The sequence below is a fragment of the Hyperolius riggenbachi genome, chromosome 5, assembly GCF_040937935.1.
Source record: "Hyperolius riggenbachi isolate aHypRig1 chromosome 5, aHypRig1.pri, whole genome shotgun sequence".
Classification (NCBI taxonomy): Eukaryota; Metazoa; Chordata; class Amphibia; order Anura; family Hyperoliidae; genus Hyperolius; species Hyperolius riggenbachi.
The window spans coordinates 377,446,499-377,470,666 of record NC_090650.1 but is presented as its reverse complement, the minus strand read 5'-3'; the positions used below and the strand labels follow the sequence as shown (position 1 = coordinate 377,470,666).

General features: G+C 47.7%; 1 protein-coding gene across 2 annotated transcripts in view; it reads right to left on the bottom strand.

Moving 5' to 3' along the window:
• The window catches only part of MMP16 (matrix metallopeptidase 16), a 262,120-nt gene extending 248,876 nt beyond the window's left edge, over window positions 1-13,244 (bottom strand). For both annotated transcript variants that reach the window (XM_068237616.1, XM_068237617.1), the window contains exon 1: window positions 12,807-13,244. In XM_068237616.1, the coding sequence (XP_068093717.1) occupies window positions 12,807-13,025 (219 nt within the window). In that variant the 5' untranslated portion in view covers window positions 13,026-13,244. The remainder of the gene's footprint in view (window positions 1-12,806) is intronic.
• Window positions 13,245-24,168: the final 10,924 nt, after the last annotated feature.

Genomic DNA, 24,168 nt, shown 5'->3' with positions numbered 1-24,168 from the left:
AAGGCCTACTGTGCACCATATGTTCTAATGTAGATTCTGGGAATTATTATTATTTTTTAGCATATAGAATTTCTATGTAACGAGCATGTTATCACACGTAATACAGAAATGTACTGTAGAAAACACATTTTCATAACGTGATCCGTTACACCGTAGAAATGTGAATATGCATAGCAATGGGCCTAGTGTGTAACATACATACAGTATTAGCCCTACTACGAAATTATCTGAAGTCCCATTGTTTTCTAATACAGCAAGAGTTAAAAAAAACTTCAGTTGTTATCTATGGAAATTAGCGTGTCTGAGCTTGTAGAAAAGCTTGCAGAATTCAGTCCAGTTTCCTGAAAAGTAAATAGAAGCTGAAAGGCTGATATCTGTCAGGAAAAGGGGAGAGAATGAGGTTTTGCTGCAGGAAAGTTTGAAACTGTCATTAATTCTGTATATTTTTTTAGGCTAAAAAACAGTGATGATTCTAATGAATCCTGATTAAATCTTAAAAATAAAGATATACACTGATGCCGGTGGGAGTGAGCTCTGCAGAGCTGTGGATGCATGGGAGAAGGCCTGCTGTGCACCATATGTTCTAATGTAGATCCTGGGAATTATTATTATTTAGTATTTATATACTGTAGCTCTGACATGTTATGCTGGGTACACAGGATGCAATGGCCACGGGAATTGAGCAATTATTTCTGACTGTGATCTGAGTGATCGATCTTGTGCACTTATAATTGGGAAATTGATCACTTTATCGATCGGGTGCCCCTTGGATATATACACCATGCAACTTCCCGTCCGTTCTCGCGTTGATCGGGCAGGAAATTGCATCATGTGTACCAAGCATTACACGAGCCTTTTACGGAGTATATATAATCTTGTCACTAGAATCAAGTTAGATTTGGCTGCATTGCAGAGGATGCAGATAGGGGTGTGCAGTGCAGTGCCAGTGGATTCTCCAGTAGAAGGGGACAAATATTAGAATTTATTCCCCATTTTACAAGCAACCAGTGGAGATAGAGGGTTTTTAGTAGTGAGGAAATGCATAAGCTGTAGACAGAATTGATTTGTCTACAGTAGAAGCAGTATCCTGCACTAAGGTTTGCTTCACACATAAATCTGTGCATTTCCGGTCCAGTCCTGGCTGTTTTGCACCACTTTTGCATTCGTTTTCTATCAGTTTTACCTGACAGGTTTAGAACTGTGCACCTCTTATGCGTAAAAACACCCACACAAAAAAACTGATATAAAACTGATACAAAACTGACAGGACAGAACTGAACCAGAAATGTACTGATTTATGTGTGAACCCAGCCATAGAAACACATACAAAACTGATGCCAACTGTCAAAAACTGAAAGGACTGGACTGGACACCTTTGTGAACCCAGCCAAACAGTAGAGGGTTCTGGACATTTTCTGATGATCCTAAAAATAGGACACGGCAGAGGACACACAAACAGATTCCAAACAGTTTAAAAAACAGATATTGCACCGGGAGCAGTATATCTACACCCCTTGAGTGTGCAACTTGACTCCAGTGGCGTAGATATACGTACCTCACCGCGATCGGCCGCGCCACGCTCCCGTGCACGTTCTCGTCGCCGGCAGTTAGTACACTGATTAGTGAATGGGAACCCACCCTAAGTGCCTGTAACGAATAACCACAGCATCAGTGTGATGCCATTGGTCATTCTCAAAAGTGAAGCATACACGTATTACTTCCTGTTTACTGTGACATCTAGTGGGCAAAAAGTAAAAAGTCACCCTACATACAGTACATCATATTAACCACTTCCCGACCGCCGTATATACAATTGGCGGCCGGGAATTGCACTCCGCAAGGACCGCCGTATAGACAAATGGCGGCGGTCCTTGTAGGGGCATGGGCGGAGCGATCGCGTCATCAGTGACGCGATCCTCCGCCTCCGCCTGGCGCCGCTCACCCACCGCAACATCCTGCCGGCCATACGGAAGCGCCGGCGGGATGTTAACCCGACGATCGCCGCATACAAAGTGTATAATACACTTTGTAATGTTTACAAAGTGTATTATACAGGCTGCCTCCTGCCCTGGTGGTCCCAGTGTCCGAGGGACCACCAGGGCAGGCTGCAGCCACCCTAGTCTGCACCAAGCACACTGATTTCCCCCCCCCCCCTGCCCCAGATCACCCACAGCACCCATCAGACCCCCCCTGCCCACCCCCCAGACCCCTGTTTGCACCCAATCACCCCCCTAATCACCCATCAATCACTCCCTGTCACTATCTGTCAACGCGATTTTTTTTTATTAACCCCCCCCTCCTGCCCCCTGCTCCCTCCTGATCACCCCCCCACCCCTCAGATTCTCCCCAGACCCCCCCCCCCCATGTACTGTATGCATCTACCCCCCCTGATCACCTGTCAATCACCTGTCAATCACCTGTCAATCACCCATCAATCACCCCCTGTCACTGCCACCCATCAATCAGCCCCTAACCTGCCCCTTGCGGGCAATCTGATTACCCCCCCACACCAATAGATCGCCCGCAGATCCGACATCAGATCACCTCCCAAATCCATTGTTTACATCTATTCTCTCCTCTAAACACCCACTAATTACCCATCAATCACCCATCAATCACCCCCTATCACCACCTGTCACTTTTACCTATCAGATCAGACCCTAATCTGCCCCTTGCGGGCACCCAATCACCCGCCCACACGCTCAGATTGCCTTCTGACCCCCCCTTATCAATTCACCAGTGCATTAATTACATCTGTTCTTCTCTGTAATAACCCACTGATCACCTGTCAATCACCTGCTAATCACCTATCACCCATCAATCACCCCCTGTCACCCCCTGTCACTGCCACCCATCAATCAGCCCCTAACCTGCCCCTTGCGGGCAATCTGATCACCCACCCACACCATTAGATCGCCCGCAAACCCGCCGTCAGATTACCTCCCAAATGAATTGTTTACATCTGTTATCTTCTCTAAACACACACTAATTACCCATCAATCACCCCCTATCACCACCTGTCACTGTTACCCATCAGATCAGACCCTAATCTGCCCCTTTGCGGGCACCCAATCACCTGCCTACACGCTCAGATTGCCCTCAGACCCCCCCTTATCAATTCGCCAGGGCATTATTTACATCTGTCCTTCCCTGTAATAACCCACTGATCACCTGTCAACCACCTGTCAATCACCCATCAATTACCCCCTGTCACTGCCACCCATCAATCACCCCCTGTCACTGCCACTCATCAATCAGCCCCTAACCTGCCCCTTGCGGGCAAACTGATCACCCACCCACACCAATAGATCGCCCGCAGATCCGACATCAGATCACCACCCAAGCGCAGTGTTTCCATCTATTCTCTCCTCTAAACACCCACTAATTACCCATCAATCACCCCCTATCACCACCTGCCACTGTTACCCTTCAGATCAGACCCTAATCTGCCCCTTGCGGGCACCCAATCCCCCGCCTACACGCTCAGATTGCCCTCAGACCCCCCCCTTATCAATTCGCCAGTGCAATATTTACATCTGTTCTCCCCTGTAATAACCCACTGATTACCTGTCAATCACCTATCAATCACCCATCAATCACCCCCTGTCACTGCCACCCATCAATCACCCCCTGTCACTGCCACCCATCAATCACCCGCTGTCACTGCCACCCATCAATCACCCGCTGTCACTGCCACCCATCAATCAGCCCCTAACCTGCCCCTTGCGGGCAATCTGATCACCCACCCACACCAATAGATCGCCCGCAGATCCGACGTCCGATCACCTCCCAAGTGCAGTGTTTACATCTGTTCTCTACCCTAAACACCCACTAATTACCCATCAATCACCCCCTGTCACTGCTACCTATCAGATTAGACCCCTATCTGCCCCTAGGGCACTCAATGAATCACCCGCCCACACCCTCAGAATGCCCTCAGACCTCAGCCCTGATCACCTCGCCAGTGCATTGCTTGCATCTATTCCCCCTCTCTAATCACACCTAGAGACACCCATCAATCACCTCCTGTCACCCCCTAGCACACCTATCCATCAGATCAGGCCCAATACAACCTGTCATCTAAAAGGCCACCCTGCTTATGACCGGTTCCACAAAATTCGCCCCCTCATAGACCACCTGTCATCAAAATTTGCAGATGCTTATACCCCTGAACAGTCATTTTGAGACATTTGGTTTCCAGACTACTCACGGTTTTGGGCCCGTAAAATGCCAGGGCGGTATAGGAACCCCACAAGTGACCCCATTTTAGAAAAAAAGACACCCCAAGGTATTCTGTTAGGTGTATGACGAGTTCATAGAAGATTTTATTTTTTGTCAAAAGTTAGCGGAAATTGATTTTTATTGGGTTTTTTTTCACAAAGTGTCATTTTTCACTAACTTGTGACAAAAAATAAAATCTTCTATGAACTCACCGTACTACTAACGGAATACCTTGGGGTGTCTTCTTTCTAAAATGGGGTCATTAGTGGGGTTCCTATACTGCCCTGGCATTTTAGGGGCCCTAAACCGTGAGGAGTAGTCTTGAAACAAAAATGACCTGTGAAATCCTAAAGGTACTCATTGGACTTTGGGCCCCTTAGTGCAGTTAGGGTGCAAAAAAGTGCCACACATGTGGTATCGCCGTACTCGGGAGAAGTAGTATAATGTGTTTTGGGGTGTATTTTTACACATACCCATGCTGGGTGGGAGAAATACCTCTGTAAATGACAATCTTTTGATTTTTTTACACACAATTGTCCATTTACAGAGGTATTTCTCCCACCCAGCATGGGTATGTGTAAAAATACACCCCAAAACACATTGTACTACTTCTCCCGAGTACGGCGATACCACATGTGTGGCACTTTTTTGCACCCTAACTGCGCTAAAGGGTCCAAAGTCCAATGAGTACCTTTAGGATTTCACAGGTCATTTTGAGAAATTTCGTTTCAAGACTACTCCTCACGGTTTAGGGCCCCTAAAATGCCAGGGCAGTAAAGGAACCCCACAAATGACCCCATTTTAGAAAGAAGACACCCCAAGGTATTCCGTTAGTAGTATAGCGAGTTCATAGAAGATTTTATTTTTTTGTCACAAGTTAGCGGAAATTGATTTTAATTGTGTTTTTTCACAAAGTGTCATTTTCCGCTAACTTGTGACAAAAAATAAAATCTTCTATGAACTCACCATACTCCTAACGGAATACCTTGGGGTGTCTTCTTTCTAAAATAGGGTCATTTGTGGGGTTCCTATACTGCCCTGGCATTTTAGGGGCCCTAAACCGTGAGGAGTAGTCTTGAAACGAAATTTCTCAAAATGACCTGTGAAATCCTAAAGGTACTCATTGGACTTTGGGCCCTTTAGTGCAGTTAGGGTGCAAAAAAGTGCCACACATGTGGTATCGCCGTACTCAGGAGAAGTAGTATAATGTGTTTTTGGGTGTATTTTTACACATACCTATGCTGAGTGGGAGAAAAATCTCTGTAAATGGACAATTGTGTGTAAAAAAAATTAAAAAATTGTCATTTACAGAGATATTTCTCCCACCCAGCATGGATATGTGTAAAAATACACCCCAAAACACATTATACTACTTCTCCTGAGTATGGCAATACCACATGTGTGGCACTTTTTTGCAGCCTAACTGCGCTAAGGGGTCCAAAGTCCAATGAGCACCTTTACGCTTTACAGGGGTGCTTACAATTTAGCACCCCCCAAAATGTCAGGACAGTAAACACACCCCACAAATGACCCATTTTGGAAAGTAGACCCTTCAAGGTATTCAGAGAGGGGCATGGTGAGTCCGTGGCAGATTTCATTTTTTTTTTTTGTCGCAAGTTAGAAGAAATGGAAACTTTTTTCTTTTTTTTTTTTTTGTCACAAAGTGTCATTTTCCGCTTACTTGTGACAAAAAATAATATCTTCTATGAACTCATTATGCCTCTCAGTAAATACTTTGGGATGTCTTCTTTCCAAAATGGGGTCATTTGGGGGGTATTTATACTATCCTGGAATTCTAGCCCCTCATGAAACATGACAAGGGGTCAGAAAAGTCATAGATGCTTGAAAATGGGAAAATTCACTTTTTGCACCATAGTTTGTAAACGCTATAACTTTTACCCAAACCAATAAATATACACTGAATGGGTTTTTTTTATCCAAAACATGTTTGTCCACATTTTTCGCGCTGCATGTATACAGAAATTTTACTTTATTTGAAAAATGTCAGCACAGAAAGTTAAAAAAATCTTTTTTTTGCCAAAATTCATGTCTTTTTTGATGAATATAATAAAAAGTAAAAATCGCAGGAGCAATCAAATAGCACCAAAAGAAAGCTTTATTAGTGACAAGAAAAGGAGCCAAAATTCATTTAGGTGGTAGGTTGTATGAGCGAGCAATAAACCGTGAAAGCTGCAGTGGTCTGAATGGAAAAAAAGTGGCTGGTCCTTAAGGGGTAGAAAGCCCTAGGTCCTCAAGTGGTTAAATACAAATAAATAAGTCCCCAATTAACATCCCTCACCCCCCCCCCCCCCCCAGTTACCACATTACACACAAAAATTAATTACACTAACACAAAATACAAAAATAGTTACCTTAGGTTAGGGACTCAACTTTCTTTTAATATGTATGTCATGAGTGTATATTGCTGTTATTTTCGCAAATAAGGGCTCGTGATTAATGATACAGTCTAAACGAATGCAAAACAGAAAAAAAAAAACACCTTTATTTCCAAATAAAATATTTTCGCCAAAGCGGTTATACATTGTACTAGGGATGTAATTTAAACGTAATAGCCGGGACAAATGGGCAAATAAAATGTGTGGGTTTAATCCACAGTAGCATATTGGTCAAATGGTTAATGGGCATGACCTATTTTTTCCTATTGATTGCCGTGGCGATCAGAAACGATTGATCGGCCATGGAATTGGACCTTTAATGGACACCTTAAAACTACTGACCCAGTGTACATATTTTACACAGATACCCCAATTTTAAAATGTAATTTATACATCACACATAGCCCCACATGCGCAGTACAGTCTTATATAAACTAAGGTATTTTGAAGCACACAGTATGAGAACTGTTTAGTATACTGGTTTGCACTTTGTAAGTATCCCAGCAGCTGCCAGACCGCACTTCATACCCCCATAAACCCTATAGGCACAACCGGTTGTAAGACACAGAAGATTTGTGCAGTAAGACTTCCAATAACCATTGTGGTAGACTGCCCTCTAAAGAATCTGCCTCACAAAGACAACTACTGTATCTTACTGTACTTCACTCTGGCTGCAAAACAAAGAATGGCATGATGAACACTACAATGGGAGAGACAGCAGACAGCAGCTGACATCAGTGCTACAGATGCATTGTGCAGACCTCCCATGGTAACTAGGTAGCCATGTACACCACTGAGCCTTCAAACCGCTCAAGTTTCCTTGTTTGTGCTGCTGAAATAAACATCCTCCCTGAACAAAGCACAGTAACTGCAGGCTCCAGCACAGCGCCTGTTCAGCTGTTGATCCATTCTCTGAATGGGAGGGAAGCCTGGCTACAGCTATACACAGCATGAGTCTCCTCAATGGCATTGGTCATTTTAAGGAGTGTTACCTCTCCCAGAGGTCACACAGCCAGTACTGGGTTAGTTAGTGGAAATGATGGTAGCTGGCCTGGCAGCAAATGCTAAGTTCTAAGTTAAAGTGTACCCAGGGCAATATGTAAAATGATCAGATAAACATGTATGTACAGTACGAAGCATATTAACCACAAGACGGTTTTTACCCTAATGGACAAGACCGATTTTCACCTTTCAGTGCTCATCCCTTTCATTTGCCAATAGCTTAATCACTACTAATCACAATTAAATAATCTATATCTTGTTTTTTTTTCACCACCAATTGGGATTTTGTGGTTGATATTTGTTTTTAGTAATTACTTTATTTTCTATGCATTTTAAAAGGGGAGAGCAAGGAAAAAATGAAAAAATACAGTTTGTCCAATTTCATCCCCTATATTTTCAATATAAACACTGCTACTGTATATAAAACCCACACATATTATCTGCCTATTTGTTCTGGTTATCATAAGATTTTAATTATGTCCCTAGTACAAAGTATGGTGACAATATAGTATTTGGAAATAAAGGTGTATTTTTTTTTGGGGGGGGGGGTGCTTTTTTCACTGTTTTCACGCGCACACGGGAGTGTGCACAGGAGCACGCACGGGAGCAGCAGCAGTGCATGACGTTTTAAAATGTCCTGGAGCCATTAAGAGGCTCCAGCAGGACGTTTTAATACGCCTGCATGTCACTAAGTGGTTAATAACCTGGCTGTTTTACTTGTTTTATTTTGGTTCCCGAGAGAGTTAATTTCTAGGCATAGATGTGATAGCTTCTGTCTTGGCGGTACCTTGTCAGTATCATAGTAAACATCACTGGTAAGCAGATTACAGTCATACAAGTTTTTCTGGCAGAATACAACTTCTGAGGGCAGGAAGAGATAAAATACATGAACTAATGACCTTTTTCTAACTCTGAGACACTTCTTAGGCTGCCACTGATTAGAGAGAGTAAAATATTCAACCTACTTTATAAATGATTAAATATAAAATAAAACCATGAAATAATTAAAAAAGAATCATTTTTAGGAGTCGGAGGATAAATATAATTATTTATCTCATCAGATTCGGGTTCAAATTGAGTTAATGCATTAAGTTCAGTTCTGCATTTTGCAATGTGACACTATTTAAGCTTGCTTACTTTTGTTTTTACGGGCATATAAAAACACAGTTGCTCTATGTTTCTAACAGAAACTGGCAGGAAAATCAAAGTTTGCTGCTAGTCAATGGATTAGTGCAGGAGTTAGCACTAGGCACACTGGGCACAAGCCTAGAGGTGCCAGTGTGCTTAGGGGCGGCTGAAAAGGGTTACCTGAACCCGCGCTTACTATCCTGGATCGCTGATATCACCTCCCCCAGAGCATGGAGGACTGCATGAGATATTAGATATCAAATGGGGGCAGTGACATCAGCGTGACTGCAGGAATGTGAGCGCAGGCATGCCGGTCAGGGGAAGGGGGAGGTGGCAGGGAACGGGGGCAGCTAACACATTTTTAGTGGGAGTCACGCTATGACTTCAGTGGTGGGCGGAGTTTAGGGCAACAAAGGGCACAAAAACTTCTGTGCCTATGGGTTCTTGAAATGTAAATGCGGGCCTGGAACAAGTTATAAAACTGAGATAAAACTGAGTGATAAAACTGACAAAACTGAGTAACAACGGCTTTTGATCTGCCCAGCTAATTAGTCGTGCAGCAAGGTGGAGTTTCTTTACCCCAAGCAGAACATAAGCGTGGTTGTAGCTGTCAATTTTTAACATTCGCAATTGGTTGCAGATTGAAAGGGAGCGATCATTTTTTTAATAACAGTTAATTACAAAATGACTTTTCCCTCCTGAAAGCAGTGCTTGTTCCATGGCAGATACGTCATTATAAGGTGTGCTCTGGCGCAGAACTCGCGGAGTTTGTGCAGTACAGGCCGTATCAGCCTCTGGGACAGCATGGAAGCCTTGGGTATGATAGATAATGTCTGGTAGGAAAGGTTTTCTTTACCCATTAGCCGATTCAATAGAGTTATCTCGTTTGAGATAGTGAACTGCTTTTGACCTCAGTGGGCAGAACTCGTGCTGCAAATTCTTGGAATGCATTGCTCTCTCTCTACTACTTCTAAATACAGAAATTGAAAGTCTTCTGTTACTGTCCCACTCTGCCCCCTAGTGACAAGCAGCCATGAATACACATAACAGCTGTACTAATTAGAAGCAGGGAAACGAAACAAATAAGAACAAAAAAAATTGGGCTAAAATAAATTGGCCCGGAGCACTTGCGAGCCCCTAAATATATTGGCTGCTAAAGGGTTAAAGGGCACCTGGAGTAAGAGGGATATGGAGGCTACTTTAACTAATACACATTGCTGGACTGTCCTGCTGATCCTCTGCCTCTTATCGCCCTTAAACACCAAATGGGTCACGTTATAGTAGCGGTGAAAAAAAGTCACACCGCAACAAAGTCCCAAAAAGTCAAATGCGGTACAACGCACAGCGGATCAATTCTGGATGGCAATTTCCACTCTATATATGCTCAGGTGCCCCTTAAAAGGCGCAAGGTTCATAAAAAGGCGCATGTGTACCACGATTCAATTTCTCATAATTTTCAAGCAAACTTGTGTTGCCATTTGTTAACAGTCGTGCGTTATGACACACGTTGGCGCATGACGCACGGCAATTGTGCCGCAACGCATGTTTCGTCCCACTGCAATGCAGCAGGTGTGGGCTGGAGACGGTGAAAAGTTTAGGAGTCCTTTAAAGAGACACTGAAGCGGAAAAAAAAAATGATGATATTATGATTTGTATGTGTAGTACAGCTAAGAAATAAAACATTAAGATCAGATACATCAGTCTAATTGTTTCCAGTACAGGAAGAGTTGAGAAACTCCAGTTGTTATCTCTATGCAAACAAGCCATTAAGCTCTCCGACTAAGTTAGTCGTGGAGAGGGCTGTTATCTGACTTTTATTATCTCAACTGTAAGTGAACTGTTTACTTTTCCTCTGCTAGAGGAGAGGTCATTACTTCACAAACTGCTCTGAAAGACTCATTTTGAATGCTGAGTGTTGTGTAATCTGCACATATTATAGAATGATGCAATGTTAGAAAAAACACTATATACCTGAAAATAAAAGTATGAGAATATTTTCTTTGCTGCTAATCTTCTAGTAATTATTCATAGTACACAACCAATTCACTATATCATATATTTTTTTTCTGCTTCAGTGTCTCTTTAAGTAATGAATTGTAGAGGGATGGGTACATCAATAAGCACAGCACACTCTGCACTGGAGGGAACACAGGGCACACCCAGAAGGTATAGCCAAGAAATTCTACTGCAAGGGCAAAGTCTGAGATATTACCACCCCCTTGCCCAAACCACTTCTAGCCATACCCAAGTTTAGCCCTGCTACAACCAATACTAGCCAAACCAGTAGTAACAAAATGTTGCATTTTGTAATATTATCAAGTCTATTAAAACAGTCTGAGAAAAGATGTATAGAGAAGTCTCATACAGTTGTCTGTCACATGCACATAAATGCACTTTCTTCTCCCTATTGTGTCACTAAGATGCCATAGGCAGCTGCCTCTATGCCCTTCCCAGGTGTACCTCCATTCCCACCCATAACATCAACCAAGATAAAAGTCTCATTCAAAAATCTTACAGTTTTATGACATGAAATCACTTACATGACCAACAGTTGGATGCACGCCTGTGAGAAAAATGCAATACAGCATGCCAGACAAGCATGCCAAACAGATGTACCCACTGAGTGGCAGCCCAAACCTCTGCATGCTACACATGTACTGTTTGCTGTCACATTCTGTACAGGGTTCTCAATCTAACTTTTTTATTATTATTTCCTGCAATTGGGAACCACAAAGATTGGCTTTTTATGTAGACCAAAACTGTGATTGTATCTATACTCCTAAAAAAATGAATGAAGGATACAGTGCCCAGACCTACAGGTTATCCTCCATGCAGAACAGTGATGCCAGCCACTATCCAGCATTCTTGTAGAAGATTAGATTGCCCATAAAATACAGCGCTGCGTAATATGTTGGCGCTTTATAAATACAATAAATAATAAAATAATGGATCATCTACACAGGCTATATTCCTAAATGTGGTTAATTTATATATCTTATACATTATCATGCATTTCCAAAATGTTTATACACTATTATGTGAACCTCCTTGATGGTAACAGATCAGCAACTTCTGTACCAGGACCACCAGTACGCCAAACAGTTGAGAACCTGGTAACCCATCTGAGTTGGATTCAGTGCTATTATGCATCCCAGCAGCCAGGGTGGCAGGAGAAAATAGGGAGTAGACTGGCCAGGGTAGCAGCAGGAGGAAATGGGGAGTAGACTGGACAGGGCAACATGAGGGAATGGGGAGCAGACTGGCCAGGGCAACAGGAGGGAATGGGGAGCAGACAGGCCAGGGCAACAGGAGGGAATGGGGAGCAGACGGGCCAGGGCAACAGGAGGGAATGGGGAGCAGACTGGCCAGGGCAACAGGAGGGAATGGGGAGCAGACTGGCCAGGGCAACAAGAGGGAATGGGGAGCAGACTGGCCAGGGCAACAAGAGGGAATGGGGAGCAGACTGGCCAAGGCAACAAGAGGGAATGGGGAGCAGACTGGCCAAGGCAACAGGAGGGAATGAGAAGTAGACTGACCAGGGTAGCAGCAAGAGGAAATTGGGGAGTAGACTGGCCAGGGTAGCAGCAGGAGGGAATTAGGGAGTAGACTGACCAGGGTGGCAGCAGGAGGGAATGGGGAGTAGACTGGCCAGGGTGGCAGCAGCAGGGAATGAGGATTAGACTGGCCAGGACAGCAGGAGGGAATGAGGAGTAAACTGGCCAGGAAAGCAGGAGGGAATCGGGAGTAGACTAGTACAGGGCAGCAGCAGGAGGGAATCGGGTGTAGATTGGTACAGGGTAGCAGCAGGAGGGAATCTGGAGTAGACTGGTACAGGGCAGCAGCAGGAGGGAATCGGGAGTAGACTGGTACAGGGCAGCAGCAGGAGGGAATCGGGAGTAGACTGGTACAGGGCAGCAGCAGGAGGGAATCGGGAGTAGACTGGTACAGGGCAGCAGCAGGAGGGAATCGGGAGTAGACTGGTACAGGGCAGCAGCAGGAGGGAATCGGAAGTAGACTGATACAGGGCAGTAGGAGGGAATCGGGAATAGACTGGCTTACCTCTACATTGAAATACTGCTCCTCTGCACACACAGCACATACAATCCAAAGGAAGCTCTGCCAAAAAAGCACCAGTGAACGGGAGAAATCTAGCGCTCTACAGCCTGGTGTGATCAAGAGCATGGTGAGCTGTGCTTTCCCAGACAGGAGTCCTGATGCTGATCCTTCAGAAAGTCCCCAGTGTTCGTGCCGTGCAGCCGTGCAGAATGAGCCCAGCATAAGGGATGCTCTGCTGCGATGGGCACGCAAGGATCAGTCGCTCCGGAGGGGCACACAGGGATGGGATCCTATGCATAACCAGCGAGCAGGCGTTCCAATGCACGAGCAGAAAGAGCCCCCCTTTGGCTTGGCGTCCCTCGTTATCCCAGTGTGGAGACTAGAGAGGCCTGTGTGCCCAGCCTGGCTCTCCTCCGCTCTCCCCTCTGTGCTGCTGCTCAGTCTCCTCTACGGGAATGTCCATCCTTCACCAACATCACCCCTCCTCCAGCCTGCCTCGTCCTGCTTAACCCTTCCCCTGCCGGGGAGCAGCGCTCTCCTTGCACCTCTGCTGGCTGCCATTGAGTTTGCAGTTTTTGGTGGTTTGACAGTGAAACATTTCATGCATATTCTATTGTTTATCCCAGCCCTGTGAAACCATTATCATATTATTATTATTATTCTATTTATAGAGCACCAACATCTTTTGTAGCGCTGTACATATTTTGTATTTATGTAGTGCCGACATCTTCCGCAGCGCTGTACAGAGTGTATTGTCTTGTCACTTAATGAAAACCTGTACTGAAAAAAAACTCCCCTGGGGCATACTCACCTCGGTAGGGGGAAGCCTCTGGACCCTATCGAGGCTTCCCCCGTCCTCCTGTGTCCCACGGCGGTCTCGCTGCAGCCCAGGCGACAAATCCAACAGCCTGTGCAATAATTACCTTTTCGGGCTCCAGCGGGGGCGCTGTTGCAGCTCTTCTGACGGAGATAGGCGAAAATAGCTGATCTCCGTCGGGTCCGCTCTACTGCGCAGGCGCAGGAGACTTGCGCCTGTGCAGTAGAGATGCCCAACGGAGATTGGCTATTTTCCCCTATTTCCGTGGGAAGAGCGGATACTGCGCCTGCGCTGGAGCCAAAAGGTAAATATTTACATCGCCGCCGCTCCGGGAGGATTTTCTCCGCCGCCGTGGGACCGAGGAGGACGGGGGAAGCCTCAATAGGATCCGGAGGCTTCCCCCACCCGAGGTGAGTATGCCCCAGGGGAGTTTTTTTCATTACAGATTTTCTTTAAAGTGTACCAGAGCTGCTGTAAAATACAATTTTATACATACCTTGGGCTTCCTCCAGCCGCATGCGCACCGATTGCTCCCACGCCGCCGTCCTCAGTCTTCTCTAGCTCTGGTACTGAGTCCCGTAAGTTCTGCCAGTCGTGGCCAGCCTGACGCAAGAGAAGTGTGCTCTCTACATATCTCTCTGGCAGCTGGACAGATATACAACATATACAACCCCCCCCCCCCCCCACACACACACACACACACACACACACACCAATTGTACAACAAATGGAGTGTATCCCCAGCTACAGCCCAAGTCAGACATATTATATTTGTTGTAAAGTTAGTGGGGGGGGGCAGGAGCGCCGCCAGCATACAAGCAAGCCAAGCCCCGCTTGGGATTCACACTGCGGAAGGCCTCGCTCTGCTGCTGGCAGCTGGAGTGCCGTCACCAGGTGGAGCGGCGGGGGGAGAGAATTTCACACTTACCTTCCTCGATCCTGCCAGCTTCTATCTACTTCCTGTCTCGGCGTCTGTCGCTATGGTAACAGCGCCCCCTGTGATGACGTAACCGCATGTCATCACGGGGAGCTCTTACCGATGCAACGCGCGCCGGGATAGGCTGAAGATAGAATCTGTGTGCAGGATCCAGGCAGGTAAGTGGAAACTTCACTTTGCCTGCGCCTCCCCGCCACTGCGCACATACTGGGGGCATATTCCTATATAACCTATACTGTGGACATATACCTATCTAACCTAAACTGGGGGCATATACCTATCTAAGCTATACTGGAGGCATATACCTATCTAACATATACTAGGGGCATATACCTATGTAACCTATACTGGGGTCATATACCTACTGTATCTAAGCTATACTGGGGCCATATACCTATCTAATCTATAGTGAGGGCATATACCTATCTAACCTATACAGGGGCAATATACTGGCTACCTATAATGGAGGCACCTACCTATCTAACCTATATGGGGGCACCTACCTATCTAACCTATACTGGGGGCAACTATATGGGCTACCTATACTGGGGGGGACCAATAGCTGGCTACCTATACTGCGGGCACCTATACCTGTCTCCACGTTGGGGGCACATTTTACGCCTCGCCCTGGGTGCAATTTAGGCTAGAAACCGCTAGTGTTTGGCTCCACCCACATCATGTTTTGGCCACACCCATTTTCACCTTTTGAGGTGTGGCTATCCATTTTTTAGAAGCGTTCACGTGGCTTCTTTCGTGGATGGGGGCCTCAAGTTATGGACTGCATGGGGCCACCAAAACCTTAGCTGCACCTCTGGGGGTGGATTGTATATGTTGTATATATGTCCAGGAGCCACCGGAGAGACACGTAGAGAGCGCACTTCTCTTGCACAGACTGGCCGCGACTGGAGGAAGTTACGGGACCCGGTACCGGAGCTGCAGGCAGAAGAGGATGGTGGCCTGGGAGCGATCCGCGCGCATGGGGCTCAGTGTTGCCAACGCATCCCTTTAAACACGGTTGCTTATGAATTATACATGCCTTGTGGCTAGTTAGATGTAGTTACTGATTATCTGTGAGAAGCCCCAGAACCTGTATAACTTAGATGTGTCAGTATTTAACCTCCCTGGCAGTAACCCCGAAAGTAGTTTGGGGTAAGCCGCGCAGGAGGTTTTCTCAGGCCCTACTGGGCCGATTTGCTTAATTTTTTTTTTGCTGCATGCAGCTAGCACTTTGCTAGCTGCGTCAGCACACCGATCGCTGCCGCCCGGCGCTCGATCGCCGCTATCCGTCGCGCCGCGCCGCCCCCTCCCCCCCCAGACCCCGTGCGCTGCCTGGCCAATCAGTGCCAGGCAGCGCTGAAGGGTGGATCGGGACTCCCAATGACGTCACGACGTCGGTGACGTCATCCTGCCCCGTCGCCATGGCGACGGGGGAAGCTCCTCCAGGAAATCCCGTTCTTTGAACGGGATTTCCTGATCGGAGATCGCCGAAGGCGATCGAAGCGGGCGGGGGGATGCCGCTGAGCAGCGGCTATCATGTAGCGAGCCCTGGGCTCGCTACATGATTTAAAAAAAAAAAAAAACTGCTGCGCTGCCTCCTGGCAGAATTTATTAGACCGCCAGGAGGGTTAAAGGGATGAGTTGGCAACCCTGATGGGGCTGGAGGAAGCCCAAGGTATGTATACAAATTTTATTTGACAGCGGCTCTGGTTTCCTTTAACTCAGAGGTTCTCACAATCTAATCCCTACCATAGTCATTTGTCTATGTATGTATTGTGTAGTGTATGTATCATAGTCTGTCTAGGGCCAATTTAAGGGAAAGCCAATTAACTTATCTGTATGTTTTTGGGATGTGGGAGGAAACCAACACAGACACGGTGGTGAGAACATACACACTCCATGCAGGTCGTGCCCCAGCTGGGATTTAAACTGTGGACCCAGCGCTGCAAAGCAAGAGTGCTAACCACTACGCCGCCATACTGCCCAGCATAGATACAATAAGGATAACCAGCAGCACAAGTACAAACAAATGCTATTGCGGGTTAGTTGCATACGTGTAATAAAGGTGTCAGAAAGTTTGGGCGCCAGGAAACAATATCAGTACATTCACAGACATTCTACTATTTTACAGTGGTAATTTTCGATACAAAAATACGGTCAAGGTTACCAATATTGTTCTACAGCTAAACCTGACCCTACTCTCACATAGAACCTCCCCACCCCCTCCTGACAACTAACCCCTCCGCAGTACAAATACTTCTGCAAGCGATATTTTTATGTATTTCATGCTTCAGTGTAGTTAGAGAAATTACAAATACTGGCTCATTTGATAAAGTGTAACAGAAACTGGAAACACTAGGGAGACCATGTATTTTTACGCAGGTTGCGATTGTCCGATGACGCTTTACAGTAGATCTAATAAAAAGGATCGCCTCTATGTAAAATGTAACTGACAAGTTCAGGAGGATCGATGAATGTGGAAGATGTGTTCAGTAATACAGTACAAAAGGTGCACAGGCCCCAGCTATGCAGAGCAGACTCACCGGAGCCAAAAACCGTCCATCCAGTTCCAATAGTAACTAGATTGACAGGATCAGGTCCTGATGAAGTGCCCCATGTGAGGGTACGAAACAGCTTTCGACTGTACGTTCTTATCCTTCCCCCTCTCCCCATGCTGCCTTTTGCATTCGTGGAACTTGGTTTTAATGTGATTTAATAAAAGTGGAGTTTTACCTAGTGTTGGGCGAACAGTGTTCGCCACTGTTCGGGTTCTGCAGAACATCACCCTGTTTGGGTGATGTTCGAGTTCGGCCGAACACCTGATGGTGTTCGGCCAAACCATTCGGCCACATGGCCGAACTAAGAGCGCATGGCCGAACGTTCCCCGAACGTTCGGCTAGCGCTGTGATTGGCCGAACGGGTCACGTGGTTCGGACCCGAACGCGCTCTGATTGGCCGAACTGTCACGTGGTTCGGGTAAATAAATACCCGAACCACGTCATATTTCCGCCATTTGTCTGTGGGTTTAGCTTTGGGTAGGCAGGCAGGGTAGTTCGCGCTCCAGCCACGCTAGCCAGGGTCCCCCCAGTCATTGTGTCGCTGCTGGGAATAGTAGTACACCGCTCGCTCAGCATTCTGTTTACTGCCACTCTGTGTACCTCGCTCAGCCACACTATATAGCATTCTGTTTACTGTTCTGTGTCTGCTGGGAATAGTAGTACACCGCTCGCTCAGCCACACTATATAGCATTCTGTTTACTGCCACTCTGTGTACCTCGCTCAGCCACACTATATAGCATTCTGTTTACTGTTCTGTGTCTGCTGGGAATAGTAGTACACCGCTCGCTCAGCCACACTATATAGCATTCTGTTTACTGCGACTCTGTGTACCTCGCTCAGCCAGACTATATAGCATTCTGTTTACTGCCACTCTGTGTCTGCTGGGAATAGTAGTACACCGCTCACCCGCCACTGTATAGCATTGTGCTCTGTGTCGCTGCTGGGAATAGTGGTACACCGCTCACCCGCCACTGTATAGCATTGTGCTCTGTGTCGCTGCTGGGAATAGTGGTACACCGCTCACCCGCCACTGTATAGCATTGTGCTCTGTGTCGCTGCTGGGAATAGTGGTACACCGCTCACCCGCCACTGTATAGCATTGTGCTCTGTGCCGCTGCTGGGAATAGTGGTACACCGCTCAGCCACACTATATAGCATTCTGTTTACTGTTCTGTGTCTGCTGGGAATAGTAGTACACCACTCGCTCAGCCACACTATATAGCATTCTGTTTACTGCCACTCTGTGTACCTCGCTCAGCCACACTATATAGCATTCTGTTTACTGCCACTCTGTGTCTTCTGGGAATAGTAGTACACCGCTCACCCGCCACTGTATAGCATTGTGCTCTGTGTCGCTGCTGGGAATAGTGGTACACCGCTCACCCGCCACTGTATAGCATTGTGCTCTGTGTCGCTGCTGGGAATAGTGGTACACCGCTCACCCGCCACTGTATAGCATTGTGCTCTGTGTCGCTGCTGGGAATAGTGGTACACCGCTCAGCCACACTATATAGCATTCTGTTTACTGTTCTGTGTCTGCTGGGAATAGTAGTACACTGCTCGCTCAGCCACACTATATAGCATTCTGTTTACTGCCACTCTGTGTACCTCGCTCAACCACACTATATAGCATTCTGTTTACTGCCACTCTGTGTCTGCTGGGAATAGTAGTACACCGCTCACCCGCCACTGTATAGCATTGTGCTCTGTGTCGCTGCTGGGAATAGTGGTACACCGCTCACCCGCCACTGTATAGCATTGTGCTCTGTGTCGCTGCTGGGAATAGTGGTACACCGCTCACCCGCCACTGTATAGCATTGTGCTCTGTGTCGCTGCTGGGAATAGTGGTACACCGCTCACCCGCCACTGTATAGCATTGTACTCTGTGTCGCTGCTGGGAATAGTGGTACACCGCTCACCCGCCACTGTATAGCATTGTGCTCTGTGTCGCTGCTGGGAATAGTGGTACACCGCTCAGCCACACTATATAGCATTCTGTTTACTGTTCTGTGTCTGCTGGGAATAGTAGTACACCGCTCGCTCAGCCACACTATATAGCATTCTGTTTACTGCCACTCTGTGTACCTCGCTCAGCCACACTATATAGCATTCTGTTTACTGCCACTCTGTGTCTTCTGGGAATAGTAGTACACCGCTCACCCGCCACTGTATAGCATTGTGCTCTGTGTCGCTGCTGGGAATAGTGGTACACCGCTCACCCGCCACTGTATAGCATTGTGCTCTGTGTCGCTGCTGGGAATAGTGGTACACCGCTCACCCGCCACTGTATAGCATTGTGCTCTGTGTCGCTGCTGGGAATAGTGGTACACCGCTCAGCCACACTATATAGCATTCTGTTTACTGTTCTGTGTCTGCTGGGAATAGTAGTACACCGCTCGCTCAGCCACACTATATAGCATTCTGTTTACTGCCACTCTGTGTACCTCGCTCAGCCACACTATATAGCATTCTGTTTACTGCCACTCTGTGTCTGCTGGGAATAGTAGTACACCGCTCACCCGCCACTGTATAGCATTGTGCTCTGTGTCGCTGCTGGGAATAGTGGTACACCGCTCACCCGCCACTGTATAGCATTGTGCTCTGTGTCGCTGCTGGGAATAGTGGTACACCGCTCACCCGCCACTGTATAGCATTGTGCTCTGTGTCGCTGCTGGGAATAGTGGTACTGTATAGCATTTCTGTACTGCCACTGTACTGCTGCCAGTCAGCGTGTACTTTAAGGATAAGTGAAATGAGGAAGAAATCCGGTGAAAGAGGGAGGGAAGAGGTGTTTCCCCTGACGGTTCACGTACAGGCCACAGGGGAGCACCCAAGAAAACCCACTCAATACCGCCCATGTTGTCCAGGACAACAACCCTCACAAATCCAAAAGAACAGGACCAGATAATTACTTGGATGACCTCTCAAGCGTCCAGCAGTGGGTTAAGCAGCACCAGCACATCACGCACGAGGTCCGAGTCCTCAGCCAGTTACAAGGAGCCAGTGGGCACAAAGCTGACACAACCGGCAGCGACACCACGCACACAACTGCCAGATAACCAGTCCGATGAATTACCTCAGGACACAATGGGGTATTCGCAGGAGCTATTCCCAGCCCAACAAACTTCCACCTTTCAAAGGTCAATGGAGGAACAGCCAGAAATGTTGTGCCCGAATTCACAACCATTAACTGTGGGAAATGCACCGCGCACTGAAATACAAGGCGAGTCCGAGGAGGACTCGGAAACCCAAATCCCAGAGCAAGTTGGGCAGGAGGGGTTGCAATTGCAGGAGGTCGGCCGACAAGATCTGGAAGACGACGTTGGAGTGAGCTGCGCAGAGGTTGTTCTGGGGAGCTCTACTCCACGGCGGCGGCCCCACACAATGACATATGACGAGTTTGAGGAGATGGAAGAGGAGGGTATGGACAATGTGGACATAGACCCAGATTTTGTTTCTGAACGAGAACATCGCCGTCGTAGCAGCAGCACAGATGAGTCTGTTGAAGAACCCACTGCTGCACGAGTTCGCCTTGTGCCACAAGGTAGGCGGCGCGCAATTTCAGGCACCACAAGCGTGGAAGTTCAAGTGAGAGGCAAAAGAGGAGCAAACAGAAATCGCCAGCAAGGCAGGTGCTCCAAAGTCTGGGCTTTCTTTGAAGACTGCACTGAGGATGTTACCATGGCGATTTGCAAGGTGTGCAAGACCCGCCTGAGCAGGGGGAAAAGTATTAACAACCTCTCCACCACCAGCATGAGCCGCCACATGCTATCCAAACATCCCACTCTGTGGGCAAACGCGGCAGGACAGGGTACCAGCAACACTGCCTCCCTTGGGTTCACCAGACTCACCACCAGACCCGCCTCAGCAGCAGCAGTAGCCCAGCCATTGCGTGGTTCACAACATTCACAAACATCAGACGACGCTGACACTGTCACTTTCCGGAGTAGTGCTCTTGAGGTCTCCCAGTGTTCATCAAACACAACAACCAACAGCCCTTCCGTGTGCAGCGCTACGGTTCAGTTGTCTGTGTCGGAGATGTTTGAGCGCAAGAGGAAATTGCCAGCAAATGACCCCCGGGCCGTGGCAGTAACAGCCAGCATAGCCAAGCTTCTGGCCTGCGAAATGCTGCCATATCGAGTGGTGGAGACAAACAGCTTCAAGGGCATGATGTCAGTGGCCATCCCACGTTACGTGGTTCCCAGCCGCTACCACTTTGCGCGCTCTGCAGTGCCTGAGTTGCATGAGCACGTGGTCAGCAAAATAACCCGAAGCTTGAAGAATGCCGTTGCCTGCAAGGTTCACCTCACCACTGACACCTGGACGAGTGCGTTCGGCCAGGGTCGATACATCTCCCTTACTGCGCACTGGGTGAACCTTGTGGAGCCTGGCAGCGATTCCTCACCTGCTACGGCGCGGGTGTTGCCCACGCCGCAAACAGCTGCACCGCCGTTCCTCCCACTGGATAACAACAGCAGCACCTACCTCTCTGACTCCTTCTCCTCCAACGCATCTCAAAGCTGTACCTCATCCGGAAACGCTAACCCAACAGCAGTAGGATCGTGGAAGCAGTGCAGCACAGCTGTTGGCATGCGTCAGCAAGCGTTGCTGAAGCTGATCTGCCTTGGGGATAAGCAGCACACGGGAGGAAATTTGGAGGGGAATAAAGGAACAGACGGATTTGTGGCTGGCACCGCTGGACCTGAAACCGGGCATGGTCAGTGTGATAATGGGAGTAATCTCATTCGCGCTTTAAGGTTGGCTAAGCTGACACACATCCCTTGCCTGGCGCACGTGATGAACCTAGTAGTTCAGCGGTTCCTGAGGACATACCCAGGCGTGGCCGATCTTCTGTTGAAGGTGCGACGAGTGGCCAAACATTGCAGAAATTCCAGTACTGCTTCGGGGGCACTCGCCAAGATGCAGGAGCGCTTCAATCTCCCCCACCATCGCTTGCTGTGTGATGTCCCTACGCGCTGGAATTCTACGCTGCACATGCTAGCCCGCTTTTGCGAGCAGAAGAGTGCAGTGGTCCAGTACATGACGGCGCAGTACTGAGGCGCATCCGGACAGCTGCCAAGCTTCTGTGGATCCGATTGGGCCAACATGTTGGACCTCTGCCAAGTCCTCCAAAATTTTGAGCAATCCACGTTGCTTGTGAGCAGTGACAACTCTTTAGTCAGCATTACCATACCACTGCTGTGTTTACTGAAGAGGTCGATGTTGAAAATCAAGGAAACAGCTGTCATGATGCAACTGGGGGAATCTGAGGGAGAAAACGATCAGCGTGATGGTACCAACATCAGGCCATCCGCCTCAGGAAACGCTGGCCCCAGCAGCTATGACGAAGAAGAGGAGGAGGAACGGCTGGAGTTGGAGCAGGAATTTCCTGCCACCACTGACGAGGGCCAGAGCGGTGCACGTTGGACTTCCACAATTCAGCGCGAATGGTCAGCAGAAGCAGACCAGGAAGAAGGTGACGACTATGATGCATCACAACAACTATCACAACGCTCACAAGAGGATGATGAGGATTCTGGCAGGACTCTGGCACACATGGCTCAATTCATGCTAGACTGCATTGAACGCGACCCACGCATTGTGCGCATTCTGGACAACACCAATTACTGGGTTTATACCCTTCTGGATCCACGGTACAAACACAATGTTCCAAAACTGCTTGAAGAAAGAGTCAGACAGGTCAAGATGGAAGAATACCAGCAGGCCCTTGTGGAGACTTTAGAGAGGAGATTGACATCCTCCCCCTCCTCTAGCCAGTTGTACTCCGACAGACTGACTTCCGCAAACCCAGGACGACCAGGAGGGCAGCAAACAACACAAGCCGCAGCTAGTGCCCAAAAGGGAATGGTATCGGCAGTGTCCTTGGAGTGGGAAAATTTTATGACACCCATGCAGCAGCAGCCCACAGAACAGCAAGCGTGCAGATCCACCTCCAACACCGATCGCTTGGAGAAGATGGTCAAGGACTACATGTCAGATGGCGTAGCTGTGTTTAACAATCCATCTGCACCCTTCAACTATTGGGTATCGAAGCTAGACACCTGGCACGAACTGGAATGTACGCAATAGAGGTGCTGGCTTGCCCGGCAACCAGCGTTATGTCGGAACGCTGTTTCAGTGCTGCCGGAGGCATCGTCACAGATCGGCGGATCTGCCTCTCCACAGAAAATGCAGACCGTCTGACTCAAATTAAAATGAATCAATCCTGGATTGGAAACGACTACGCAACAATCCTGGACCCCAACCAAGTAACATGAACAATGACCATCTGTGATGGGTTAGCGTTTCCAGTCCCTGTTTATTGAACCTCTCATCTTTATTACATTTATGACTGCATGGCGGCAAAAAGCATTGCTATATCCGCACGCTATTTGTCCTCATGCAAGGCCTGGGATGTTGTGTCTCAAAAAGCGTGGCCTTCTCCTCCTGCGGCTCCTCCTGTTCCCTCACGTGTGCTGCTGCTGCTGCTGCTGGGTTAGCGTTTCCGGTCCCTGTTTATTGAACCTCTCATCTTTATTACATTTATGACTGCATGGCGGCAAAAAGCATTGCTATATCCGCACGCTATTTGTCCTCATGCAAGGCCTGGGATGTTGTGTCTCAAAAAGCGTGGCCTTCTCCTCCTGCGGCTCCTCCTGTTCCCTCACGTGTGCTGCTGCTGCTGCTGGGTTAGCGTTTCCGGTCCCTGTTTATTGAACCTCTCATCTTTATTACATTTATGACTGCATGGCGGCAAAAAGCATTGCTATATCCGCACGCTATTTGTCCTCATGCAAGGCCTGGGATGTTGTGTCTCAAAAAGCGTGGCCTTCTCCTCCTGCGGCTCCTCCTGTTCCCTCACGTGTGCTGCTGCTGCTGCTGGGTTAGCGTTTCCGGTCCCTTTTCCTGGAACCTCTTCTCTGTATTACATTTATGACTGCATGGCGACAAAAAGCATGTTACCTGTGCAAAGAAACATGACATTTTCCACATTTAAAAGAAAGTTTTTCCTTTGAAACTTTACAATCAATTTTCTCAAAAACTATAAGCTCTTT